The 26,245-nt window shown below is 30.0% G+C and overlaps 1 protein-coding gene across 2 annotated transcripts in view; it reads right to left on the bottom strand.

Annotated features, from left to right (window-relative positions):
• LOC121116014 (matrix metalloproteinase-9) overlaps nucleotides 1-26,245 on the bottom strand; it is a 102,835-nt gene that overhangs the window by 72,088 nt on the left and 4,502 nt on the right. For both annotated transcript variants that reach the window (XM_040710207.2, XM_071887946.1), the window contains exons 2-5: nucleotides 25,269-25,585; nucleotides 21,627-21,768; nucleotides 13,697-13,768; nucleotides 10,893-11,015 (exon numbers count right to left, since the gene is read on the bottom strand). In XM_040710207.2, the coding sequence (XP_040566141.1) occupies nucleotides 10,893-11,015; nucleotides 13,697-13,768; nucleotides 21,627-21,768; nucleotides 25,269-25,585 (654 nt within the window). The remainder of the gene's footprint in view (nucleotides 1-10,892; nucleotides 11,016-13,696; nucleotides 13,769-21,626; nucleotides 21,769-25,268; nucleotides 25,586-26,245) is intronic.

The following is a 26,245-nucleotide window of genomic DNA, read 5'->3' as shown; positions in this document are numbered from 1 at the left end:
AATTAACAATCATTTTCATGTTTCTTGATTTCTGTAGAGATATAATGAAGATCAATTTGTAACTAGAGAGCCAAGAAGCTACACATTTTGGAAAAAAAAATAGCTTTATGACGGATAGTATCATCAATTTGTGACGTCATATATAAAATACTGCCTCCTCCTCATCATTACAAATGGATTCTAGCCAGTGGCAACATGGTTCAAGTATCACTTACCATATTGTTTTATATGTGGCCTTTATCTTTATTGGGATTACAGCAATTTTCACATATCCAATCACATGTAATAGTTTAGTTTTTGAGATGTTTAAATTGCTTGAATTCTGTTGAGTATATATTTTTTTTAAAAAGATATAAATTTGACGTAAATTTTACAAGACGCTAAGTTATATTTGGGCCACCTTGAATGAAAAAAAATAAAATTGCATTGCGCCGATTTAAACATTATTGTTTTGTATACATGAGTTTTCTGACATTTAGATCATGTAGTCTTCTACAAATCTCTTTGTTGGCTAAAGACTTGTGTCAAATAGTTAATTGATAAATTATCAACTAATAATATTTCCTTCTTGGTGTAATGGTCATACTCTTTTATGACTAATTTCAACTGATTTGCTCAAGTAATTTGCTTACACAAACTGTGTCAGTAAACATATTTTGTGTTTTACTGTTAAACTGGATAAAATTAAATATCGTGCGGGTATAAAATTATTCGTTTGGATGGATGAGCTCCTCAAAAAATTAATTATAAGTTTACAGGGACTGTTCTCATTCCATATCAAATATTAAAAACTTAAACGTGATTCCACATCCTCCACGTGAATCATGTTAAATTTTTATTGATTATTATAAAAAAGCTGAAAAAATACAGGCGAATATTAATTTAAACTTCATGGCCATCTAGAGGACAAAATTTGCGAGAAGAGGCCTGGCTTAAAGAGGAAAAAAAATCATATTTTACTAGCACAATGCACCTGGACACAAGAGTGCGTTGGTAAATGAAAAAATATGTGGTTTGGGCTATGATTTGCTGCATATTCTCCTGATTTAGCACCCACAGACTTCCATCTGTTCACAAACCTAAATATATTTGTTTCTTGGAAAGCGTTTTGCATTCAATGAAGATGAATATTTTCCCAGTTCTCAAGACTCTCACCTCCGGAAGGAATACTGATGTTGGAGAGGCGCTGTATCAAGTTTGTGAAAGTCAAGGGAGATGATGCAAGGAAATAAAATCATTTTTTAACTAAAAATTGCAGTCTTTCAATGTCAGGCTGATAATTTTTCATCTTATCCTCGTATATGTAGTATGGAATATGGGAAAATATTAAGAAAAATTACGCGGAACTCAAGAAAAAATAATGTTCTGATATCTTTGGACTAAAAATGAGCAATGTCAATTACAATATAGTTATATTACCGTATATAAAGTTCAATAATGGATAATGTATCAATCATTATTAAATACTTAAACCTGCCTTGAGAAAAATAATTAGAATTTTGAAAAATAATTATATCAATTTGAACATGAAGAAAGTTCAGAGATGGAAAAAACATCTCAATTTTCTCCACAAGTTTCGACCCCTGAAGCAATTAAATTGCGTATTCCGAGAACAAGTAACTATGTAGTATATAAACATTTGGATATACATGATTAAAATCGTAGAAAATTCATATATGTATATATTTATAATTATAATTGAGTTACATTCCTTCTATTCCATGAAATTCGAAAGTTATAAAATAATTATATTCATTTGCATAAATACTTACTCAAAAAAAATATAACTTAATAAAATCAATTATGATGTCGTTGATGTAGAAACATTTTTATGAAATAATGACCGAATTTTTAATTTGAATAAGTTGGATTCTCAAACTTTCTACATTTATTTTTTAAATGAGTCATTTTTTCTTTTAATATATATTAAAATAAATCAGAGTAAAATAGAGCCTGAATATATTGCGTTTAAAATTTTTAAATTTAAAACTGCAAACGTCAGGAAAAATTGGTATTGTTCACATTCTTTTTCATTACAAATTTTAATCTCAACAATGATTTATAATGAAAATTTTACATAGAAAAACTCATTAAATCCACGAATATCGTCTAATATGCTCATTTCCAAAAAATTACAAACAAAAATTGGTCTAAATACAAATTAAGCACAAACAAATATAAGGTTATAAAGTATATGGTTTAAAGATCTATATACAAGTGGAAGGGATTGGAAGAAAAACGGAATGACGTCAATGGACTTTTTATGTCTTAGGATAGTCTATAAGGTTGATTTACAAATCACGTTTTATCAAAATATTCAGTATTTGTATGTTTGATTCCGTTGGACATATTTAGCCTTTAAAAAATATCAGAAAGAATGATTTGGGCTGAGTTTTTCTTAAGAACAGATCCATATATCGGTTGATATTAAGGAGTTGTAGACTAATCGGTTATTTGACTAGTTCATTTTTTTTATCCGTGATGTGACACGTTTAAATATTGTAATTTTCATGATTTATTCCAAAAAATTAAAAAAACTTCCAGTAAAACCTATGTGTGGCCATTAAACTGTCACATTTTCGGTTTAATATCCCCCCCCCCGGCCTGTAATAAGACCTTTTCATAACAAAACTGAAATTGACAAAGCTTGAAGCCTCTCAGCTCATTTTTGAGACCTAAGACATTCATTAATTTAAATATCCACATATTCTCAGATATAATTACTCAAAATATTGCTGGATGAACTGTTAGTGACAAGAAAGAACAATACAATGTGTATATAGAATGACAATATTTGAATATTTTTTTGTTTTTTCCAAGGATCATTTATAAACAATATCGATCGATTAATCAGTTTTTTAACCTCAAAATGGTTGCTATTGACCAAAAGAATCAATATTATTTAAGCTTTACTTTGTATTTAGTAGAGTCTTGGATATATATTATGATCCAACGGCTTTTCTCAAATGATAACGCCAATGACAGGAGTAACTATGAAGTGGACCATAAAACCCTTTTTTGTAATTCTGGTTAATAGAGTGGCAAATAACCATGGACTTTTTGCCTCCTGTAAATAATTGATGTAGAATTACTGAAATGGGGGATAAGATCAAAATATTTTCGATTATAATTCAATTAATACCTTAGCAAATATTAAAAACACTATTTTTCCTTTTTATTAATAACTGTGATATTATGAAACTATTTTGTAAAGTTAATATGCTATGTAAATGAATGGTATAGCATTCAGTATTGTATCTCTCTCACCCTTCCCTCCGAAAAGAGAAAGGAAAAGGATTCAAAGTTATACTATGACAATTAGCCAAATGCGTCAATCCCTCCAATTGTTTTACTATGCTCTATTTAATAGTAGGGATATGCTCACTTGTATTGGATAACAGCTTAATCCAATATATTACATTGTAAAACTCTTTGAGTAGTATGAAATTATAAATATATGTGAATGACAGAAAAGTTCCTAATCTCGGGTGATAAAAAAAAGAATGTATTACTACCACATACTTGTATTATGTCACGCAAGCTTTATTCCAAAAAGAAATAGAAGAAAGGCCCAATAGTTAGCCAATTAAGTCAGTCATACCAACTGTTATTTCTTTTTAAAGTACTCCCAAATTATCATTGTCATATTATTTCCCCACAATAAATAATGAATTAGATATACATAGATATATATGTACAATATTATAGTACATAGGATGTTCATATATGGATTTTAGGTGAAATGTCAAGGAAAAAATGTCAGAAAAATAAAGTTTGTAAGTGGAAAAAATGGTAATATTCTTTTAAACTGATATAATACCTATCATCAATATAATATATATTATCGTAAAAGGAAAAAAAACTAACACGACAGCGATTCCAATGGCAAAAGCGATAACCACTTAATTCTACGTTATTAATTATAATATTATTAGACATGATGGATTAGACAAGACTCTTGGATTGACGGACAAGCATTTGCATAATACTAGGCAAGAACAGCAATTTCCACATGGCTATGATCCAGGATGTGTCAGAAGAAGAGGTGGTTGGCTGTGGCCCGACGAACCACTGAGAGGATTCGGGCAGGTAGTCAAAGGTCGAGTCGTTGGAGAGTGCGATGAAAACTGTAAAGCCTAGTACTGATGGAGAAATCTGAAATTGCAATAAAACGATGGTCTTCGTCACTTTATGAACCTTCTTTTTTGTCCAACACATTAGTGTTATTTTAATGTTGAAACATATCAAACATAATTAACACAAATAATTAGATAAATGGTGAGACTTATTTTTAATTTAGATGTGTTTTTCATATTAGATCACATTAGAGCAATCTTAATCAATTAAAAACAGAAATACTTCCATGTTTTCTAATAATTAGGACAATAGATGCTCGATTTCCAATATCTGCGGGAGTGATGGCAAATTGAAACATTGTCCGAGGAAGAAAACCAAACCAATCCAAGGGTCAAAAGAGTAGAGTCGACTCCTTCCTTAGGTGGGGAATCTTATCAATCCATATAAAACAATTGAATAGATTCAAGAATTGAAACTATGAAGGGATCCATTCATGGAGAGCTTGGAATGTAAATATTTGAAGTATAGGATTATTTATTACCGTGTCATTATAAGATATTGAAATCGTATACAATAAAATAACTTTGTTCTGTGTTTGTGCCTCATAAAATATAGGATCACTCAAGAAAGAAAAAGTCGAACATAAATCTTTAAAGATGTATATTTTAGAATAGGGCTTTTGGAATAAATTTCTATGATGTTCCTTATCACTATGAACTTATAATGGTCTAAAGAAAAGAATGTCGTTTTAGTATGTACTAATAAAATAATTCTAAATAAATCTATAATATGGGGACATCCTAGTATTTCAGAATATTAAAATTCTATATAGTATTTTATTCGATATTGTGTTATAATATTGATAAGTAATATTTTTTATTTAAAGACCAGGTATATTTTTATATGCAAGCAAAAACTTTTTCTCTACAAATTATAAAATGGTCAATATATATACGACAAAAGATCAACCAGCAGTTGTATTCCTGTCCTTTTGAAAAGAGAGCATAAGTATATTATAACTTCGTTTTATTTTATTGAGGTAAACACCTTTTAGTACGTAAAGTTTTGTAAATAAACAAAAATCCAATGTATTCTTCTATCATTTGTTTTCATGAGTTACTCTTATATGATATAAAACATTATGAACTCAAAAATAAGGGTAACATATGATTTTTATTTATATAAATCAAGTAACTTTGTTTAGAATCTTTGTCATTTCATACTTAGTCTTTGGTTAAAATTGAGAAAATTATAAATTCAATAGGTACAATAATAGCCTTTATGTAAATAATAACTAATACTTGGCAATAAGAAAATTACAAAAGGCTAGCTACCATTTTTTTTTAACGAAAATATTTACTTTTTTCTTTTAAGAAATGAGATTGATAATTGATAAAAAGCCCTACGCAATCAGAAATGAATAAACGATATGTAAAAATTACATGAGCTGTTGATTTTTCGGGATACGACAATGGTATTGTATACATATTACAGTAGACTATTGACAAGATATAATTTAAACTTAGTGAATCAACGTTCGGCACACTAACTAATGAGGGACTAGAGTATCAAATCGATTCTTTCATATCTTGGTTTAATGAAGCATTCAGGTAAGTCAAAAAGTTAAATTTAGACTCTTTTTTTTTCTTCATCTCCTTTGATGAACGTTTAAATTGATTCAAACCTAATATTAGGATTGTCGTAATGGAATTTTTCTATTAAAACAAACATCACATCCATATCATTGGTTGGGTTCAAGAGGTGAGCAAGTGAGTGAGTACTTAATTTTCTATCATTATTTCCTATCTACATTGTTCTCAAATTGTCTGAAAAACAAACAAGCTTTTTTTTAGGGGATGGGAGAGTTAAAGTAGTTTGGCCTTCCCATTGATATGACTCGCTTTAGAGATATGTAGGTTGAGTTACGTAAGACAATGGATAAAAAACAAATATAAGTTGTTGGGGGTAAACCCATAAACCAAGTGGCAAAAAAAAGTCAAGAAGTAAATTTTTATAACAGTTTTGTGGATTACCAAAAAAAAAAAATGTGCTTACTAGTGGGAGCTGAGAGTGTCATGCATTATTATATTACTACCTTAAGGTTCTATTGAACCTTAACTAGATAAATTATGCAGAAGGATCAAAAAATTGAATATTTCAATAGGGTAAATAAAAAAGTAACGTCATTTGTGGTATCTCAAATAGAAACATTTTCTTGCAGAAAAGTTTTCACGCAGCCAAGGAAGCATATTTAAACGACAAATACCATTTCTTCACTTTTTTTTGTAGCTTTTGTGAAATATAAACCCCACAATTATCAAGATTAGGGCTAATAAACCACTGGCAGGTCTATTTGAATAAGTTTAATGAATGAATGCAAGACATCTATGTAAAACGACAGCACAATTGTTATATAAAAAGACTTTCGGATGTGAATAATTTATTAATAGAAATATCCCCTGATATTCTTTTTTTTTTAAATCAATACTTGAGACAGGAATATACATAAATGTCAGTTTCTGAATAGAGATTTCTAATTTAGGAATGATACACAATTCAATAAGTTTAATGTAAATTATTAACTCAATTAAAATCTCTTTACTTTCCTATTGAAAAGAGGAAAGAAAGCCCCGAAATCTATTGTTAGTCAACAAGCTACGTCAGTCACATCAATTGTTTTACGATTGTGTTATTTTCTTTTTTGTATATTAGAGATACAGGGTATCCACGATAAATTGGAACTACCTACTTTAAACTTCATCCAGATCCATAATGTGGATATTCGGGGTTAAATCATACTAATATAAAAGGTTGCGTGAACAATACACTTTAACTTCCACCACAATTGTTTTGACAACAAACAATAGTCATCATGGAACAAGCAAGGAGAGACGCCATCCTCGAATTGGCTCGCACGGGACACAAGCCCTCTGCTATCTACAAGCTTCTTAACTACCCCAAGACCACAGTGTACCGAGTCTTCAATGCCTGGGAGGTTGAGGGAAGATCTGCTGCAAGGCCCACAACATGAGAAGTGACCGAATCCGCACTCCCCGCTTCCTTGAAGGCCTCCGGAAGTCCATCAAGGCTTCACCAGGGACTTCCTTGTCCAGGTTGGCCAAGAACCGTGAAGTGATCAAGCAGCTGGTCTCCAAGGCTGTGAATGAGGACCTCGGGTACAAGTCATACCAAATGGCCAAAAACACATCCTCAAGGCATCCATGAAGGCCACCAGGCTCACCAAAGTGTAAGCGTCTCCTCAATGACCTGAAGAGCCATGGAGGAAGAATAATCTTCTTCTCCGACGAGAAGAACTGAACTGTCGACAGAAGCTACAACGTCCAGAATGACAGGTGGCTTGCCAAGGAGAGAAAAGAGGTCCCTGCAGTCTTCACCACAAAGTTCCCGGGCTCCATTACGAGGGAGTGGAATTCTGTCGATTCCGCAGAAGTCATCAGGGCATGCAAATCCTTTAGGGACAGGATGGAGAAGATGGTGGCTGCTGAGGGAGGACATGTTGAATAAATTTATTGTTTAATATCATGTCTAACTTTTTCATATTAACAAATACACCCTAAATTCGATTTTCATCGAGCAGGTTGAATTTTAAGATAGTTCCGATTTATCGTGGACACCCTGTACATGCAACTGAGATATATAATATAATTCGAATTTACTTGTAAGTTCAAGCTTCAAAATAATAGGTAATATTGGAGACTAAAGAGCTTTATAACTTACACAAAAATATATTTTAGAAATAATTCACAATGGTATAACCTATGCTAGTATCGTTAGTAAAGATGGAACTTAAAAATGGAACTGTCCATCGTATCATCCTTGTTATCAGGCTTTGATAAACGAGAGCCGTCTAAAAGGTAATAGTTTTACTAATATTATAGTGAAGTACTTCAATTGACAAAAAAAAAAAAAAATGAAAAAGTTTGATCAAACTTTAAGTATCTTTGAATCACGAGAATAGTTGGCTATTATTCTAAATTTAGGTTGAACTAAAAACTAATTACAGATTCTTAATAAACGCATCAAATACTATTTGTATTGAATATGGAATTAAAACATATTTTTTTATTGCCTTGTGTTGTTAATTTCAATGATAAATGATTTGATGTTAGGTCTAAATATATATTAACAAAACCTAGTTTGTCTGTCTGTATGAACAGGTGTATCATTTTGGTATATAACTCTTTGTATGTATGTCCGGAGTGTATAGATACATTATTTAAGAAATAACAATACAATCGAGCATGGACTTCACACTAAAAATGGAGAATATGTATAGGTACCGAAAATCAACATGGTAACCCTGACAATTTGAAGAATGTTTAGGAGGAGGGAAAGAGTAATACTTATGACGTTTCATGGTGAAAAGAATATACACAAACAAATTTGCCACAATATCTCCTATGTATTTCCAATTCTACTCTGAGTCTAATAAAGACTTTTAATTATAACTCTGTAACAAATTTTCAAGATTAAGCTACGTCGTTATGAGCACACGCAAATATTTAATCAGTTTTTCAATGTAATTGAATATATTTAGGAAAATAAGTTAACTATTTGCGAATTAAAAAATAATGACAACGGCTAAGAAAAAGAAAATTAATTCTTCAATTAACCAATTCCAAAAATACGGGCGGGCTAAAATTACGCCGGATTTTCATCATTAAACCTTTCTCTCATAACGTTGCCCAGGAGCAACACTTCCGAACATAGGCTCTATTATCAAAAATATCAAAAAAAGGATGACCAGCAAGAATTATCATTTTAATATGTGTTTAAGGATAAATATTAATTCATTTTAGCATCGGAAATGCCAGAGTTTACCTGTTTCACGAATATTTCAATCCCTTCAGTTTCAATAACCTTTACATCATTATCATTCAATTTTTCTCAAGAAAAAATAATATTTGATATTTTTCTTCAAAAATTTCATAGTTGAAATTTAATTTTTGTGATCAATCATGGATTTTTGAAAAAAAAATTCAAAAAATTAAATATTTGAAATTTTTCTCCAAAAAATTTAATATTTGAAATTTTTCTCCAAAAAATGTAATATTTGAAATTTATTTTTTTTGTGATCAGCTGCTGATCTTTTAAATTTTTTTCGAAAAAGTTTAACATTTTAAATTATTTTTCAAAAAGTTATTTCGTGTAAAACACTGTTAATTTTTAAATTTTCCTCCAAAAAAATTTATATTTTAAATATATTTTTCAAAAATTTGATTTTAAGAAAATTAAATCAAGGTTTGTCAATGCATCGACGTGCAATAACTCCGGATAATGAGAGGTACTACAGCTATTTAAAAAAATAATATTAGAAGTAGTCCATAATATTTAGCTTTACTTTTGTATACATTTAATTTGGTTTGAAAGTATTTTACTAAATGCTGTGAGTCCATATTTGTAGTTGTTATGATAATAAATATAATATTGTGGTTAATGTAGGCCTGTCACGAATTGAAATAAGTAACATTCATACATACATACAATGGTATAAAGCAAATACATACGCCATAGAAGAACTTTTGAAAAATAATATGGCCATCAAAGCTAGGATTTTATTTGAAATGAAAATAAAAAGACGTAGTAAGTCGATACTTATCTTTAACTACACATACAGGGTGTGCAAGCTATCTATATCGTCACTTTGGGCCTCTCTTTTAGGCAAATACGAATACTAAGCAGCTGATATATATTTTTTTTTTGTTAGATAGCTTGTAAAATACCTGCTATCGGTTGAAAAAAAAAAATGGAATCAATTGACGAATTTGTTGCATCAAATAACTGGAAAAGGCACGGAATCCTCCTTTACGTGCACCCTTTATGAAGTTTTTTTTCCATTGACCTCAAAGTAAAATCTCTAAATTAAATGAGTTCATTCATAACTTTAATAGTTATATTTCGGTGTTGGAAAATATATTTAATTTTAAGCAAAACAGGTTAAGAAAAATGCCCAAAGTTGTTATTTTATTATTATTTTTTTCCACATATAATTTTGAATTTATGGAAATTTGAGACCAAAGGAATTTTCATTTCCTTTGCTTTGACAAATAATAATATACAAGATCTATACCATTTTTAATTCAGAATGAGAACATTTCAGTTCAAAATGGAATAGAGCTCTTTAAAATAAGAACAGTCAAATTTACAATGGCAAAAGTCCAATTAGCGCTGTTATTAATCTGAAATTAACCAATATTTATTTAGCAACTTTTTTATTTGCAAGTCTGTATAAAAAGTAATTACCAAATGTTTTATTCCTAAGGATCAAATAAAATACTTACAGGACTCTCGCCCTATGCAAAATTATACAATTCTATTCTATGAATATATACCCAGTGTATGAACGAACTCATCACACTATAAAAATTCTTGTTTCCTTCAATATGTATTTAGTTTCTTATAATTTATTATCATAACATAAAAAACTGCGATACTGTTAAGAGTAAAAAAATTCCAAAATTATGCAAAATCCGCAGTGTTCGAAACTGTGTTAGCGGGACCTCCTGTATATTTCAATAAATTCTCACATATTTTTCCGTGTACTAATTCTAATCATGTGGTCACAATCGTTTATAAGTTCTGTATGTATACATATTGTACAAATATACACACATATTATGTACAATTTGGCAATCAATCATCATACGATACCCAAATATGTGTGTCCCCATATGATTTGGCATGAAGAAAATATTATAAGTAAATGATTATTATATAATGATGTTATTCAAGGCTCTGCCAAATGTTATTTAGAAAAAGAAGAAAAGCTAATTGCTTAAGTATTCCAAACTTACCAATTGGTTCACAGGTTTTACCCAAACATTCTCCCCAGTTCCTCATCGTTCCATTAGGTAAATTAAACACGGAGCACCATTTCCATACATGATCGATTTCCGTACATTCATTATATACAGTACCTAGACAAAAAAGCAACAAATTTGATTTTGAACTCTAAGATTAATATTTTGAAGTATTGGATTTATTGTATGAAATAAATTTGAACAAAGAACTCTTTTTAAACCTTCTCTATTGAATATCCTTTTTCAAAGTAGTGTATGAACAGGAATAAAATGTTGGTCTCAAAATTTCCTTACCTAATACAGTGGTTCACTAATTTTTTGGAGTTCAACCCTTAAAATATGTTGGCATACAATGTGCGACCCCTATGTCTCACATTGAGGGATGAATATAAAATTTAGGATGCATTTTGTGAAAATAAATGACTTAACGATCATATGAGCACTTAAAGTTCAACCAGGAGGCAAATAATATAATTTATTTGACTATATTGATCAAAATAAAGATTTTAATTCTATATATATTGAAAATATAAAAAAAATAAGAAATAAACCGACGAAATAATCGAATATATATTGTAAATATAAAATCAACGATTTATGTTCTGCTAAGAATCATTTTTATAGAATCAATAATCTTTTTTTTTGGTAAATAAAATAGATTAAATTGAGACTGACAAAGAAATAACATTAGAGGCTGTGGATGTACAAATAGATTTATAAACGAATCAAGGTCTTATTATGACGGATGTGCACTGTGCATCGAGCAAATTAGGTATCTTCTCAGTTTCATTGTGGACACCACCACTTAATGATCATTCTCCACGTTAAGCCACGATTTTTATTTATTTTAAATAAGTTAATACGGAAAAGGTCTTCTCACATAAATAAGTTGAATCAAATGCTTTAAGTAAATCGAAAGCTGCCATAGGCACCTGTAACATAACAGAAATCGAAAATTCGGCAAGTGTTTTAGATTTAAAATCTGTCCTAGTTTTTGGTCACATGAAAGTTCTATAAGCAAATCCTTCATATTAGAGAACAGATTATTAGTTGTGGCGGTAAAAGGGACCAGTTATATTTTTTGGAGAGCTATCTTCTTGAAAATACTTTTTAATGTGATCCCAAAGAGACTTATAAACGATATGTATATTCAGTATTGTTTAAGTTAAGTTAATAAAGTAATATCAATTTAAATTATATTCTTTTATTTAAGTAAATCATCTCATGAACCCTCCGTTGTGTCCTGCAACCTCCACTTTGGGAACCACTACCCAAAGTGGGGCTCGTTATATACTCAAAATTACACGTTAAACATATTTGTAACAGTTTCTTAACTATTTCATCAATTCTGCATTCATAAATAGCTATGCTAAAAATACATTTATTCGTTCAAGATATGTAGAAAAAATATCTACATCCTTTTTTTAAATTCGTTTTAACAAAATTAGTTTAGGGTTTCAATTCAATCAGGTATCATATTTCTTTGTGACTAGAGTAGTTTTTTTGTGAATGGCCCGGGACATTAAGAAGTTAAAATTAATTCTGAACTCTTCTGCTTTATAAAAAACTCAAAAATAAAGGCCGTAAATTTCTACGAATTATTCTCATTACATGTTTGCATGTATCTTTGCACACATTTTTTAATGGAGATTATAAGGTTTAGAGAAGAAAAAAAATCAAGTTCCTGCCGTTGAACTGTTGAACGCTCAACTTTCTTATTATGACCAAAATCCTTTGTCCTATTCTATCTCTTTTAAAAGAAAGTGTGCAAAGATACATACCACCATGTACCGAGAATCATCTTTACAAATTTACGCTCCTAATTTTTTTGTTTTAAATAAAGTAGACGTTTGTTAGTCAAATTAGTTTTTATAAAAAAGGCTCTATTTTAAGGGCACCATGGCTTTGCAGGCCAAAAAATGTTACCAGAACCGTTTCTGGAGCTTTGAAAAGCTACGTGAAAAATTTCAGCAAAATCTATTCATTGGTTTGGTCGTGAATCTCGGACACATACACATACATTTGGATTTAATGTATAAATAGTTAATATAATTTCATGTTTGTTAAAAACTTATAATCATATATTGTTTACTCTAAAGAATTTTGAGTTTGAAATAAATAATCATCAAAATTGATGAGGTTGCGTATAAAAATAAAAACACAGCTAATATGGCATTAGAAGAATAAAAAAAATAAGGAAAGGAAAATCAGTAATTTAATGCGAAGAAATCATTTAAATTCCCAAAATTTTGATTAAAAACTAAAAAATATAGGAATAAGTTTTACTTATTCTGACAGAATGCTTCAAGAGCCTTCTAAAATTTTGGTCATGAAATATGATTGAATTGAAACTAGGATCAGAACTATAAAATTTGGGATTCTGAAAATCCCAGTTCGCTAACGAAGGGTTAATTAGAGGGTTCTAAATAATTTTGTCGTGAACATTTTCACTGTTGGTAATTTAATCTCTGCGATATTTTGCCATATGACAAAATTCGTAAACAGTTTTTTATGTTATTACATTATAATATTCCAAATTTAGCTTTAGTCTTTACTATTGAAGACATTTTCCATCTTCTTACATTTATTCTAACATCAACTAAACGCATACTTCTTCAGATTTACAGATGAGATATATGTAGGTGTAAAGTTTAAAGGTAAAGTTCAAACAGATAATATAAAATGGTGGCATATCTCCAAAACACAAAATTTCCAGAGGGGAAAATGTATACGGCAAAATTACCAGTAACAATTGAGACTATGACATACATTAACAATATTCTATTTTATTAGAGTACCTTTATATTCAAATGGAAATATACAAGCTGTTCCATAGACTGAGCGGCATCGACCAACTTCTTCTGCAAAACCTGGAATAAAGTATTATAAAAAAAATTAATTGCATATCTAAAATAAAACGATCGAATATAAATTAAAAAAACTTGTTTATACAGATTAAAAATACCTAAATATATTTCTAACCCTTTTTGGGTATTTGAAAATCATCAAAATTCTCGTGAGCATACATTTATTTATTTTTTAAAGTATTTGTTGGTAACCTGCAAGATCTTTAAGTTTTGATTTAGACTCACAAAGATTTAGATATTATTAATATCTCCATATATGAGTATATCAAACACTATTTAATACAAGGATTTTTTGCAGAAATTGAATAAAAAATTTTAACGACATTTTGCCTTGCATGTTTAATTAAAACTAGGTCAACAACACAACGAGAAAAACAAAAAAGAAAAACCTGCAAATCTACAGATCTTATAAATATCATAAAGAGATGATCTTGAGCTACTTCTGGGGTTAAAGTTTTAGTTCTGACTAAAGGACTCCAGGGAAAGAACGGTCAAGGAAAAAATAAATAATTCAATTTAAAAACAAAGAAAACTATGTCCTTAACACGGACCTATAATATCGTGTTTTTGTTATCTAAGGGACTCAGTCTTGCATCAAAGTTCATCCAAATCTCTTCCTCCACCAACTAAAGGATCGGGGTAATGATTACACATTCGTAGAATAGATTAAATGAGGTGTCCAACTTTTTGGCAAAAATAACAATTTATCTCTTTAGGATCCTCCTGGGACTTGTTAGTAAAAAAAAACTTTCCTAATCTATACCTCAACTATTTTTGAAGTGTATCAGAAAATTGATTCTTCAAATGAGGTTTGGATCTGCACGTTCCGTGCCATCTCTAAGACCAAGTCTATTGCACCTGCCTGCGCCTTGCACTAGATGAATAAGTCCTTCTCTTTACGAGCAATACTAATACTGGAAGCTTGCTTAATCATTTTGTTTGGAATGGCTTCTAAGGCAATGAAAGCAGAGATTGGCGAACCGATATATTCTATTTTGAAATCTCTTTTTGAGAACATCCACCGTGTTGTATGGTGTAGAAAAAAGTCAATCAATACGGGGCTCCTGTCTGATATATATTGAACAGCAGGATTAATCTCTAAATCATTAAGGAATCCACCCCTACTGTTCAGTCGAGGATTATAATATAGTGGTTTGTTTGAGCCTAATAAAGGGAGAACATTCTTAATGGTAGATCTCAATACTGATCAGATCTTTCTACAATCATCCAATCTTTCACCACTCTATAAATTTCATATGGACTTATCCAGAACCCGTTCAGAAAATTGACAACCAATCCGTTGTAAGACTTTTTTTTTTTTTAATTTGAATTGCACAAAAATCACAGTTTTTATTCGGTTCCTGTTAGAAATAAGGTAAGATCGTCAGCATATAATAAGAACATCAGTGACTTTTCATTTAATTTCAGACATTCAAGGCTATAATTTGAGTTGATAATATCGTTTAATCCTTGCATTGCGATTAGAAAGAGGAATGGCGTTAGCAAATCTCCTTCCCGAGATCCACGCCGGATGCAAAACTTAGAGTGAACATCGGGAATGCCAATGGTCGATGATGAGTTTCTAAGAATGACCGAGACCATGTTAACAACCCCATCTGTCAAGCTGTACCTATATAGCTGTTTGACAATGAACTTGTGTGAGAGTTTTCGAAGACGACAAAAATTATGGCGTACTTGGATAATGCACAAAAAAGAAAATAGTGTTCGTTTATGATTGCCTAACAGGAACAAATAGAAGGAATAAAGCAAAAACTCATTGAACGGCGTTCATTTAGTTATACACTCATTAGTCCCATGTTTCTTTTGCTTACGCACAGTTAAATCAAAAAGATATTTTTTATGGCAGTGGTTTTGAACCGGAGTTCTATCCCAAAAAAGAAAATAATATATTTAAAAAAATACTAATTATAGAAAATTGGTCATCCTTATATGATCCAATACTTTTATTTGAAAGGCCTCAGCCCAACCAATATGAAAGCTGAACTAGATTCTTATCTGGATGAGTCTGCTCCTTTGTTTACAAAAGTTAAATGAGCCCATACGAGTTACCGACACGAGAATCACAGTGTTCGACCTATTGAGGTAACGATTTCAGAAATTGTAGAAAAAATTCACAAAGCGGCACTTGTGGATCGTCGAATGAAAGTGCGTGAACAAGCTAACATTGTAGGCATTAAAAAAAGTGTAGCACATCTAATATTAACAGAAATTTTGACATGAGAAAGCTGTCTGCAGAATGGGTGCCACGTTTGCTCACACTCTACTATAAACAATGAGGTCAAGTAGTTTAAATAGAGTTTTTAACGATGTTTTTCGAAAACAAAGCTGAATTTTTGCAATCAAAAAAATCTAAATTTTAGAGGGTATAGAGTTGAGTAAAGATTATGTAGAATTTTTTTTGAGGTCCCCTACATTTATGGGTTTTCTTTGTTGGGTCAAGTACTTATGACAGCGCCCTTGTATTAAGGAATCTATAGTTAATTAGAAAGACTATATTGACTACAATTTAGTATTTCAAATAGAGTATATAAATTTCATATTCTTTTATAGTGACAATTAATTTTGCCCACTTTAAATGAAATTTACATCACCTCCAAAGTGTTCATAAAAATAATTACCCTATATAAATTGACGACTATTCATGGAAGAATACTAATGTAATCCACACTCAACTTTGATAAAAATTATGCTGGCATGCTTCTGTGTTGATGGGCCAAATATGTAGAGTTTAATTATCTTTTTATATTATCAATCTGTTTAAAAAAATAATCATAGGACTTAATGCCTTGCTATCAATTTAATAGATTGGTTAGGAGATGAAATAGTTAGGAGAGCTCATAGTTTAACATGTAGATAAATGTTGGAACTAGAATGAGAACTGGGTAGAGGGCAAAAATTCATCTAAAATTATTTCCCCTTAAAAACTAAGACTCATTCGTGCTGAAAGTTAGCAATGTTACACATTTTTTACCTTAGGTGGGACCTTGATATTTGATATTATTATCTATAAAAAGTACCTTTACTATAGCTACAAATTGACACTAATTTGAGTTACATAGGTATACAATTTGTTCTAAAGTAATGGTTGGGGTGCTTCCACAAAGGGTGGGCTTTTATTGTGACGATCAATTTTGACTACTTTAAGTACAATTTATGGTGCATCACAAGGCTTAATGAGAATACTTTCTTGATGGAAATTGACAATAATTTGTCGAGGAATGTAATTCAAAATCCATTATGAAAAAAATCATTCTTGCTTTTTTTTATATTGACGGGCCAAATGTCTAGCTTATAATTGTGATTATTTTGCTTAAAACCCAACTGAGACATTACATTTAGCCATATATTTCAATTCGAAAGATGTAATTTTTACGGGTACATACTTTTTATATTATCGATAGACGTAGTACCATTTTCCAAGTTGGGTAATATTCCAAGTACCCTCTGTACTATATAAATGTCGCATTAAAAGCAATATGATCCTATCATGTTTGAACAACTCAAAATCTTCAAATGAATCCTATCATTTATAAGAATGATAGTTTGACTTATTTGGCGTAGATGAACTTTGCATTAATAATATATGTAGATCCTACTCCCTTTTTCTGTTTCTAATATGACAGGCTGAGCTTCGGCTACGCACGCACGTCACTAAAGTCACATTCATTATTTTTTTTATTGTACTCTCGTTTTGTTCTCTTTTTTAATATGACATGCTGAGCTTTAAATACACATGCTCGTTGTCAAAACTAAGTCTTCTTCCTACAAATAAGCAAACAAACTTTGCCTTATTACTAAAAAAGATAAAAGGGATTTTTTTATTAAGAACTTTTTTACCAAATCAAAGAGAATGTATATATATATGGGGAAATTTTCGAATTTTGCTTGAGTAACACAGTCGTTCAAGGGCTATTGATGTTAATTGATCAATTTTTCCAGGTTCATTCTCTCTAAAATGATCATTAAAATTAACATTTGAGATGCCATGGATGACGTCGCCTTTCATCCTTATTCCTCCATAATTTTGAAAAATGAAACATTTAACTAAATTCTCATTACATTAGTTGATAAAGTTCAAATTTATTTTGGCCTTGCAGTGAGATGGTGTGCCCCTAATTGTTTTTTGCTCAAAAAAACATACAAATTAACGTTTATCACCTTAAATTTCCGTTTTTGTTACCTAAAGCTTTTAAAAATTGTTTTTTACAGCATCTACATGACTTAGTGTAATTTTTCAGTTCGAAGGATATAAATAAAAGAAAAAAGCATAAAGTATAATGTTTAAATATATATTTTCTTTTTATTCAAAAAGTATTGTAATTATTTCAGTATATATTCAGTAGAATAGGAAAAAATACCTTGTTATTACAAAAACATGACAAAAAATGAATTCTTTCTTTGAACGTCGAATGTATTTATTATATTTAATAAAAATGTTAAGTAATTGTATTTGTTGTACAGAAAGGATATACAAATTCATTTTTTCTAAAGAGCTCCTTAATAAATTGATATTTTAAAAGTTATTATTGATTAGTTTTTTATACATTCCTAACTAACATATTTCAACGTCTAGAAACTAAAGCAAAAGTTTAATATTATTAAGGTCAATTCTATTGTTGTTGTGTTTTTTAAAGTATAAACAATTCGGTTTACACCCTTTCGATCCAAGGGCAAAAATTCGTTGACTTTTATTATGATTTCGAGGCTGAGCGCCAAGTTGTTGTCAGTAATATATTACAAATATTGGTGTTATTGTCGTTATAAAATCCTAGAAGTCTAATATTTAATATTGGTATTTAAAAACAGGGAAATTCAGATTCTTAAAATGAACATTGCAAGTCCATTTTATTTTTAGTAATTTTTCAGATTCCCTTAAAGTAAAAATTGGAAAATACGATTATTCATAATGAAAGAATAGAGTTTCATGACTTAATTCTATAAGGTAAATATTTTAGTTACGACAATTTAGCACTCATCCCACGAATTATTTTACTTAAATGTGTTGATTAGTGTTGTATCAATCCTAATTTATTCAGTCTAGTCCATTCTTAGGACCAGTCATATCAGCCCTTAAAACTGTCAGTCCTTCGGACTGTTAGTACCAGAACTATTTAAAAAAAAAGAAGAGATAAAGTTGAGTGACGTCATCAAGGACCGAGCTTTATAAGTTTTAGGACTTAACTGGACCAGTTCAAGACTGATTTGGACGGAACTCTACTGTCCTCTGCTTGTAAAACCTATTTTTCATATATGTTTTTCAGTTTTTTGCCGTGCCTTCACAGAATAAAGGATATTTTCCAGATTTGTTTGCTTTAATGAATTAGTCATGAACTCTATTGTTAAGTAAACAAAGTAACTTGTCTGAATCCCCACTAATTACCTACTTAGTTAATCTAAATAGCTTTTACAATTACAAAAACGGTGTTGTTTACATGTGGATAATAGGTTTTACAAACAAAAGGTGGTGTTGTCTTACAAGTCTTCCGTCCTAAATAGGTACCGATACAACAATAGTCATGAGCCCATGATTCAACTCTTGAGTACATATATGTAATTAACAAAGAAACATGAAATGAAAATATCCATGTTTATCAAGGGTTGTCCTCAAAAGGTGGGTTGGAGGACCTGTAGCCGCCCCCCTTTCAAAAAAAAAAAAAAAAAAATAAAGGAATTTTGGCTTTTTACTAGAAAATGTAATATTTGAAACAAAAAAAAAATTTAAATTTTTTTTTCAAAGAAAAATTATATTTGAAATATAATTTCCAAAAAAAATTAGTTTTTTTTAACAGCTGTGGGTTTTTGAATTTTTTTTCCCAAAAAAATTATGTTTTCACGAATAACTGTGAATTTTTGTACAAAAACTTATTTTTTTGTGAACATCTGTGGATTTTTATATTTTTGTTCCAAAAAATTTAATTTTTTTAGAATTGCTATGGATTTTAGAATTTTTTTTCCAAAATATTTTAACTTTTGTATATTTTTATTGTCCCCCCCCAAATATAATACTGCAAACTCCTCTACGCAGAGCAAAAGGGTATATTCTGTAAGATTGTTATACGAATGAAATTTTTACTAAAGAATAACAAAAGTAAATGATTATTTCTCAAAGAATAAAAATAATATTTGCTCTCAGCAGAAAACTAAGTAAATATGTACTATATATACTATAGGTATACAAATAGTACTCAAGATGAAAATCTAAGATTAACAAATATGTATGTATATATATACCGGGTGAAAACTAAAAGTTTACAAAAAATTGCATATTATTTTTAATTACATTATACAGGGTGCGGCTACATAATTTCCTTTTTTAATCATTCGTGGCAATCAGACTCTAGAAGTCATAGCGTGATCTCATTCTGGAGGGAAGATTCTGAATCTTTTCTAAGAAATATAGTCAGATGCTATCATGCATTGGAATAAAATTAATTGCATTAAAGTACTTGAGTTTTGATTGCTGCAATTTACAAAAATTAGTTAATTCCTCCAATTTATAATATATAAAATATAATTTTTCAATTCATTTTCATATTTTAAATTTTGCAAACTAATTGAACGCAAAAAAAAAACTCCACAGATAATCATGCTTAGTAGATAACACGGGTGTCATTAAATTTGATGTTATGCAATATGTTAAAATTCGATCATTGGAACCGGATTTATTTTAGAAACCCAATATGTTTAATAAATTTGTGGAATAACCCATAACTAATTATCACATTAACTAATCATCCACAATTATAAAATAAATATAAAATATTACCAATCAAATTTTTCCTACAAATTAACCATCTCTCTAAAACCTCTCCATAAAAAGTTATTTATAGAGAAACGAAAAATCACGAGGAATTAAAATACCCAACTTCGGTCTATTTAGTGTATGGACAGTGGGGGACGTCACCTGTCCGATAAAACTTTTAAAACTTTGTAAAACATAACTTCAAATGTGTACTATTTTTATTGAAAAAAAAATAAAAAATTCAGATAAATGAAATTCATTTTATTGCCTTTTTGAGAAAAGAAATTATGTTCCTGCTCCCTGTATATTTCTGATACATAATTTCATTTAAACATGCAGCTAGAAACAATAATGAAGAGCATCTTGGCTATAAGATCGTTAATTAAACTTCCCCCAGTAGTTGATATTTTCAGCCATGAAGGATCAGGTGATTTTTCCATCTTCAGTTCCAACTTCTTTTTTTACATTATAACAGTCTTATTGGCCACTCCAATTTGCATTGAAATCTCAGTTGGAGTGTGACCCCACCAGTTAAATTGTGATATTGAGTCTTGCCTCCCCCCTCCCTTGAATCTCATGTCATTTTTAGCTCAATTAAAAAATATAAATGTTTGCTGACAACTGATATTTTATAAATACTATGTACCATCCAAATTTTTCAAATCAGTCACTTAGATACAATCTCAGAATCTTGAATTAATTGTGTGATTAATTTCTTAGTCTCCACCCAGTATGCATTGAAACTGCATAAAAAAGGAAAGCCTTAGCTTACATGCATTATATACTCTTATGTCTGCATATTATTCAAGCCACACAATTAAAGACTCGGCAGATTTTTGATTCATTTATTCATTGCTTTTTTTGTTTAGTTCATTAATTACCCAAAGTATTTGCAAAAGGATTGATAGCAATCATCTAATTAGACTTCAAAGATATACTTTTTATACAAGCCGAATAATTCTACATACTAATAAATATTTCATTATAAGGTCCCCCTTTTTTTTAATACATAAAGAACACAAAAAATATATATAATGTATAATTGTTGCTAGACAGGGCATTGGGGATATTTAGAATGAAACAACTGCATACAAATACCTTCACAATGATAGGTGCAATTCCCAAAAAATTCCGGCTCTCCTATTCCGTTTACAACGGTTGGGCACCAGGGGTAGTCATGTCCATCCAGAGTGCATCCATGGTAGATGATACTGCCATACGAAAATGGAAACTGACAAATCTATAAGAAAATAAATATATTAGATTGAGAACTCAATATTAAAAAAAAAAAAAAAGATTTATAAGTGTGCTATCTTCAGATTGTTTAAATTTCAAATAAATAAATCAAAATCCTTGAAATATTTAACCCAATAAGGACCATATTATTATTTGGCAGATTTTAAAACTTTTTTAATATGTTTTTAGAATTAATATGCGTCATATATTATAGGACCGGGAGACAATTAAAAAAAAATCCTTTACTTTTTATTGAAATGTATCATATGTGTACTAATTTTTGAATAGATGATAAAAACATTCCTCCAAATGGCACAATTAGGCTGAGAAAGTTAAATGATATTATAAATTATAATACTTGTTTCTTGCTTACCTATAATGAAGTAAATAAACAAATTAATGAGTAAGATACAATGTAAACAATAATGGAAGACCTTACTTAAGCCAGTTTTTTTTTTTTTTTTTTTTTTTAATGAGTGATTGAGCCATAACATATGGAATAGTACGGTACTACTCCAGTTCTAAAATTTTCCTTCAACAAGTTATTTCTGCTCATATCCACATTTTTTCGAAATCGAACATATCAAGGTTAAGGTCAAAAATAATGATTATGGTTAATTTATTTTTTTCATAACAAAAATTCAAAAACTCATTTTATAAGTTTTGTTAAGCTAAGCTCTTAATTATCTTTTCAATTGAGGTTATATAGGTTAACCTAAATCACAAACCAAAGATTCATCAAAATATTAATTCCTTCCACTTAAGAACTGATATTTGGATTGGACTACAGATGCAATTAATTTTCTTATTTTAAATATAATCTATTAAAGTAAAATCCATTTTGTTATATACATAAGTGAAAATAAAATAGAAATGTCATGTTTCAGCTGATAATCATAAACACAACTTTATGTTCTGTTATACAGACTTTAACATGTATTTTATATATAGATATCTCAGAATGACTCAAAATAACTTCTTTGGGATTTAAATCTCGAAATATTAGCCAATTAAAATACTAAATGGGAATCTGAAGTAACTCTAGAAGCTGTGTCAAATAATTAGTATCTAAAGGTTCATTTAAAAATTTGGTATCCAAGTAATAAAATACCCTTTTGCACCAAAAATTATCAAATTCTGTTATGGTAGAAAAATGTCAATTTGTTGAGTAGATTTGAAATGACCCAAATACTTTTACCTTTTATGAGTTACAATTTGACATTACATTTTTTAATTAATACAAACAGGATATCATCTACGATTCTTGAGAATTTTAAGTTGAAGAGGATAAAATTTACTCACATCTCTCTATTGCTTCTCTAAAACGAAAAGAAATAAATAAGTCCCGAATTATCTAGGAGTTAGCTAGTTATTTTCTCTGACAAATATTGGACCATTATTAATCAAATAAATAGGGACATTTTTACTAAATAACAAGATTCATTTGAGTTAAAAAAATCACCATTCCGAATTAAAACACTCATTTCGGCGTTACCTCGCTAACCCTATGTTTTTTGTCGTCATCTGTTGATTCACTCATCCCACTTGATACGTCATGGCTATTTCATAATTTATTCTTTTTGAAAAATAACAAAGTAATACTTTGACTTCTATACTAATAATCCGTTTCCAAAAGGACAGGAATACGGTTGCTTATTGAAACCTTCTCGTATATATATATATATTGGGAATCTTATCATTTCTATGAAAACACTTTGACTATCATATACAAATAAAAATGTATTTTTCTTATAATATTATTAAGTAATATTATAATACAGTTTTGAATAAAATACTATGTAATATTCCATTATTATTAAGTTTAAACATATGTGTAATCCATTTTAAAAATTGTTAATAAATAATATGACAATAATAATCTGGGAGTATTTAAGAGATAAATACCAGTTGGTATGAATATTATTTCGGGCATTTTCCTGTTTCTTTATAGATGAAAGGTTGCGTGAGGGAACTAAGGTAACGACTCGTCAAAAGAAAGAGCCGATAAATCAACAGTTGAAAAAAACACAAAGTAAATTTTCATCTCAGTTAGACTACTTTATGAGAACAACGGATAATAAAGCAAGCTATAACGGGAATATATATTTTTATTTAAATAAAACATTGATTTGATTACTGGAAAATTAATACGAATACGAATATTATATGGAGATACTGGGTGGCCTAACAAAAATTGCACTCTTATTTAATGATGTTAATAGAGGTTAAAGGGGGGGGGAAATAATTTTCCGATTTCAAAGAAAAACTGCACCGCTCGCAAACAAACCAACTTGTAAAGCAAATAGCTCGAAATTTTCATTTCTCATAGATATTCGATTTAAGGTCCACACACTTTTGGACGAGTTAAATTCGCCATCAGAGTTATCCATCTTCTTGGGCGTGTATACGCCCACTGTTTAATATGTCAAAGTCAAATATGGATTTGAAGGGAAGCCAGAAAGTAGCAGAGCCAAGATCCTTAATGCTGATAAGGGAAGGAGATTGTGGAGGTCGATCCTTTGACATACATCCTTGCCCTCTCATGCAAAGGAGATGGACGTTGCCAGGATAAAATTTGGAGTACACGTTCAAGAACTTGGAGTGGCCTGCGCTGACTGATAAAATTAAGCAATATTATCTCATGTGGGGCTGTTAGTCTCTTTTCAGGGAGGTTTAAGCCGCCCCCCCCCTCAATGAAAAGAAGTTTATATATATAAATAACCAACCTATTTATATCAGTATTACTATGTTGATAATTTTTGGAACTAAGTCCCCCCCCCCCATGATGGAAGCTAGCAACGCTGCTGTTCATCTCTAACGTTGCAACTATTTAAAGCAACAGTAGAAATTTCTTGACTTCTCGTCCAAAAACTTGTGGGGCAATACTCCTTGGATGCAAATATCATGGATTATGCCTTTTGGAGCCAGATTGAGGCCAAAACTTTCCGAATTCATCACCTTAATAGTGATGCTCTAAATAATTATGTCAAAAATAAATGGACTGACATATCTGAGGAGTAAATCAAGTAGGTCTGGGAAACTTTCAGAAATAGATTGGAGCACATCTTTGTGGCTGATGACGGCTAGATTGAGTAAGATGTGTTCTTTACTATTAATTTTACATTAATTGTAAATGATTTTTTTCAACAAACATCTTAGTCCAACACTAGATCTAGTTAAATTTGTGTACTCAAATTGTGCAATAAAAAATTCGCCACCCCCTATTGTAAGAAAGTAAAATTGATAAATAACTCTTTAGTAAAGCTTTTTTTAAATGTAAGTTGTACAATTACTTTAAACATCCTTTAAAGTCTAAGGTAGTGGTTTTTCCTTAGTTTTATTTGTTAAGATTTAAATCAAGTTTGGCTTGTATGATTCAATTGATATTTTTTATTAAGCATTGTTTTCATTCAAGCAATTACCTTCCTTGAATTCTGATTGAATTTAAAATAAACAATCCTGATTTCAGCACACTCAAATTTAAAAAGTGTTCCCATAACTCACTTGCCCTTCCGTTGTTTTACATGTATCCATCAAGTCCTCTGCCGGCTCATAACCAGGACAATCCCTATCACAGTATGCAAACGTAATTCCGTCATTCAACATACACCAAGACTCTGAGCGCCCCATTGTTGTACATTGATGATGAGTAAGTCCTCCATATTTGAATGGAAATTTGCAGCTTTGACCGTCAGGATTAGTACTTCTGCAATATGAAACTGTTGAGTTGTCAAAGCATCCATCAGAGCAACTTGAATATTTGATAGCTTTACGTGAGTTGGGTTCAACTTCGATGGCACATTTTCGGTCTTGATCACACTCTAATGTAAAAAAGACCAAATTGATAGAGTTAATATGTATGAAAATTTGAGCAGTGGTTCTCAAGAATTTTACAGCTTTTACGACTTGAAAAATATCAAAATCTCCAACTACGATCATAATGGCCTAACTGAATATACAAAACCGGAGGTTGAACCTAATTATGACGTTCATCCAGGTACTAGTATAGGGAGTTTCTGCTGCATAGTTTGAGAAATACTGCATTTAATTATTTTACAAAATACATCATTGAAATAAAATGGGATGAAACAATTTTCTTGTTTACCATTCATAAAATAAGAACTTTTAATTGAATAACTTTCTATTTAGTTGTATTTCTATAAAGTAATTCACCAAAACTATTTTCATAGTAAAGGTAAGGTGGCTGAAACAAAATTATTATTTGATTATTACAAATCAAATTTATATTCTAACCTAAATCAAAACTGTTATTTGTTCAATTTATTAAAAATAATAACCAAACAATTATTTACAATCATTAAAATAACGTACTGACATTTTCATTTTAAGATCCTTTTGTTGTAAAAATACTTGTCTGATTAATTTATTATAGAAAATTTTGCCATTTTATCAAACAGAGACTTTGCCAAAAGACCACTTTAAGAAATGATAAATATATTTGATGGATGATTCATTTTACA

Source organism: Lepeophtheirus salmonis, chromosome 4 (assembly GCF_016086655.4).
Source record: "Lepeophtheirus salmonis chromosome 4, UVic_Lsal_1.4, whole genome shotgun sequence".
Taxonomy (NCBI): domain Eukaryota; kingdom Metazoa; phylum Arthropoda; class Copepoda; order Siphonostomatoida; family Caligidae; genus Lepeophtheirus; species Lepeophtheirus salmonis.
Note: the sequence above shows the minus strand (reverse complement) of the source record. Positions and strands in the feature narration are given on the sequence as shown.